Raw genomic sequence first — 3,665 nt, 5'->3', positions numbered from 1 at the left:
TCGAACTCAGAAATCCACCTGCCTCTGCCTCCCAAGTGCTGGGATTAAAGGTGTGTGCCTCCACCGCCTGGTGAATTGTTCTTATTGATATTTGTCTTGTAATGCCTGCTGAAATCACACCCACCACCACCTCTGGTCCTCTGTAGGAGAAAGCTGACTTTGAGGACATTCCCTGATAGGCTTGCTGACAGAGGGCCGTACATTTTGATGATGACACTCTGTCATTGCCCACCAGTGTCAGGGCAGAGTATCATAGTGCAGTTGCCCAGTCCAGGAAAGCAGGAGGCGTTCCCCAGCAGCCTTGCAGCCATCTGCTGTGCATGGTGACACGCCCAGGCATCTGCCTGGTGCACATGGGGGATGGTCCTCAGTGTGCCACCTCCAGTGCACGGTGACACGCCCAGGCATCTGCCTGGTGCACATGAGGGATGGTCCTCAGTGTGCCACCTCTTTGCATGAAGTGCTAATCTCGTGTCTCTTCCTGGGCTGCCCTTTGTGGGTGGTCGCAGCTGGGGACCCTCAGAAATGTCTGCAAAGCTGGTGCCCAGCTGACTGGGAGAGGCCTCCTAATACCTCACCCTATGCCTCCTCCACACAGAGACCGGGGAAAAGGGAGCCCAGCTGTCAGGCGGCCAGAAGCAGCGGGTGGCCATGGCACGTGCACTAGTGCGGAACCCACCTGTGCTCATCCTGGACGAAGCCACCAGTGCCCTGGATGCAGAGAGTGAATACCTGGTAAGTGGGGTCAGCAGATGCTGCGGGGAGGCTGTGGTGGGCAGCCAGGCTGAGCCACAGGTTCAGCCACAGATTCTCTCAGGCCATGAAAGGGAGACAGGGAGTTCTGGGCATGGATACTTTGGGGCCTGGACACCCAGCTCCAAGAAGAGCTACAGCCAAGAGACATGGGTAAACCAGGGTGCCAGACCAGAGGATCGGATAAGGAGCCCCACTCTGCGGTGTACTCCTGAGTTTCTTCCCTCCTTCCTCCCTCCTCTCTCTACCTCTCATTGCTTTTGTTTTCCAGTCAGAAGCTCAACCCTACGCCTTATACAAATGCCCCACCCTGCAACGCAGCATGGCTCTAAACTGCTCTTTCCCCTAGGCCTAGTTTCCAGTGGTAAATGGATATTAGTGGATAGGATTGGTGCAAAAACATAGTTGTCACCTCAAGGAGATAACAGATAGTTTATTCTCGAGCCAATTAGAGAGACTGTGTCCAGGAACAGCTCCATGATCAATGTGGAAGCAGTTTCCAGTGTCATGACATTTTCATAGTAATAGAACAACAAAAGTTGCAAGTAAGACCCTTTTCAAATCCATTGATGTGGGCGGGTCTCTGTCACAGGCTGAGGAGCTCTGTCACAGGCTTCATTTGCAGTCTGATGACACGCTTAGCCTTTGGGTTAGTGGAAACTAGGGTCTGCCAACTTGACCCATTCCAAAGGGTTTTGTTAGTCACAGCTTGTTGAGTCTGACAGAGTAGACAAGAATGACCTCAGATGGTTGAAATTCCTGAGGTTTTGCCATAGCTCTAATCAGACACACACACACACACACACACATACACACACACACACACCAACTTACAGAAATTCTCAGTCACAGTTCCTTGTGAGCTAAGCTATTCATCAAATTTTAAAATGTCCCTCATAAAGAAATGGCTGGTGAGGCCATAACGGAAGATGGTCCTTCATCACATTGAAATTACTAACTTTGTGCCTCCATCTGGTCATAGTTACATGTGGCATGTAGCAGGACTGTTATATAATAAGCAAGGATGGCAGGCAGTGGTGATGCACACCTTTGAACCCAGCACTTGGGAGGCAGAGGCAGGTGGATCTCTAAGGCAAGAATGCCATTGGTTAACAATGAAGGAAAAAGCGTTTGAAGCAACAAGGTTTACCTATTGTTTAAAAAACCAGACTGGCCATGTCCCCTATGTTTATAGTTACTGGTACTCTCTGGGCTGTCTTCCTAGCTGTACGTATCTTTTACCCAGCTTGACGGCACTGCTAGAACTTCACAGGGAGTAGCTGACTAGATTCACACTGTGGCTCCACTTGATCTGCTTTATTGAGTTGGCATCATGCCAGATTTATTGTGAAAATGTAGGTGGAAAACCACATCATAGAAGAAATTAGCTGAGACTCCAGACCCCCTGACCACCTCAGCATGTGCTGATGGAGCAGCAATGGAGCAAGGCTCAGGCCTGTTAGGGCTCAGGCAGCAGAGCCTTTGCAGATGGGATGGATCTTTTTTACTTTAATGGTAAAAATGGCAGTGGGGCTCTGACAGGGAATCACTATACTGTTGTCCATTTCCTTCTCATTAGCAAATACAAGCACTGTTTAAATCAGTCCCCACCAAACTGTGCTATGGGACAATCTAGATGCTAATTTAATCAAGAGACTTAGCACTTAGGGATAAATTTCATGAACATTGTTGTTCTTAGAGATGAACTTGTGTGTGTTGTATAACCCAGGGCTTTGGGCGTCTCTAGCCGGAGTGAATGGGGTTCAAGGTTCAAGGTACATCTGAGAGTGTGATAGGGCCACTTACAGTGTTTAGATTATTGTTTCTATTGACTTAATTGGCTGGACTTTGTTTTTGAGACAGGTAGCCCTGGCTGACCTCAAATTTACCCCCACCCCCAGGATTAAAAGATGTGCACCACCACATGCAGCTATATTTTTTCTTAATAAGAAAATGTTTATTTAATTTGGCTGTAAAATCTTGATTTAAAATATTGATATCCTCAAAATGGAGGGGTTTTTAAAAACAATTTTTTAGATTTATTTACTATGTATACAGCATATTGCCTGTGTGTATGCCTGCAGGCCAGAAGACAGCACCAGATCTCATTATAGATGGTTATGAACCAGGCTGGTGTTCTTCCAGAGGACCTGGGTTTGGCTCCCAGCACCCATATGGTGGCTCACAACCTCTGCAACTCCAGGTCCCGGAGAATCAGATCAGGCGCACTCTTCTGTTCTCTGTGGACACTGTACATGCACAGACATATACCCAGGAAAATACTTTGTTTCCTTTTTTAAAAAAAAGATTTATTTATTATTATATCTAAGTACGCTGTTCTGTCTTCTGACGCACCAGAAGAGGGCATCAAAGAGGGTGTTTGATCTCTTATCGGATGGTTGTGAGCTACCATGTGGCTGCTGGGATTTGAACTCAGGACCTTCAGAATAGCAGTCTTAACAGCCAAGCCATCTCTCCAGCCCCCTTTGTTTCCTTTTAAGATAGGTTAGCTCTCTGTGGCCCTGGCTATCATGGAGCCTGCTATATAGACCAGGCTGGCCTCTAACTCAGAGATCTTCCTGTCTCTAGATGTTGGGATTAAATGTGTGTGCTACCCCAACCAGATCATATGCTTTTTAAAAAAGAAAATCTTAACATTGTAAACAGAATGAAGCATTAATTTTGTCTCAAGGTATTGAATTTTGACATTAAAATTGTATAGCTATAACCATATCTAATTTTTAGTCATTAACATGTATCTTATCTTCAATCATTATTTTATTTCCATTTTGAAATATTTTCTTTACTCTTTGACCAAAAACCTATAACTTTTTACCACTTAAAAAAAACTTGATACTTTATTTTACCATTATTATTTCTGAAAAACAAATTGTTGGACATAGGTTCTTTTT

At 45.6% G+C, this 3,665-nt stretch overlaps 1 protein-coding gene across 4 annotated transcripts in view; it reads left to right on the top strand.

Annotated features, from left to right (window-relative positions):
- The window catches only part of Abcb9 (ATP binding cassette subfamily B member 9), a 52,537-nt gene that overhangs the window by 41,202 nt on the left and 7,670 nt on the right, over positions 1-3,665 (top strand). For all 4 annotated transcript variants that reach the window (XR_004109577.1, XM_031337906.1, XM_031337904.1 and 1 more), the window contains exon 11: positions 599-735. Coding sequence is in view for 3 of the 4 variants with exons in the window: in XM_031337906.1 (XP_031193766.1) it covers positions 599-735 (137 nt within the window). In the remaining variant the exon portion in view is untranslated. The remainder of the gene's footprint in view (positions 1-598; positions 736-3,665) is intronic.

Source organism: Mastomys coucha, unplaced genomic scaffold (assembly GCF_008632895.1).
Source record: "Mastomys coucha isolate ucsf_1 unplaced genomic scaffold, UCSF_Mcou_1 pScaffold22, whole genome shotgun sequence".
NCBI lineage: Eukaryota > Metazoa > Chordata > Mammalia > Rodentia > Muridae > Mastomys > Mastomys coucha.
Note: the sequence above shows the minus strand (reverse complement) of the source record. Positions and strands in the feature narration are given on the sequence as shown.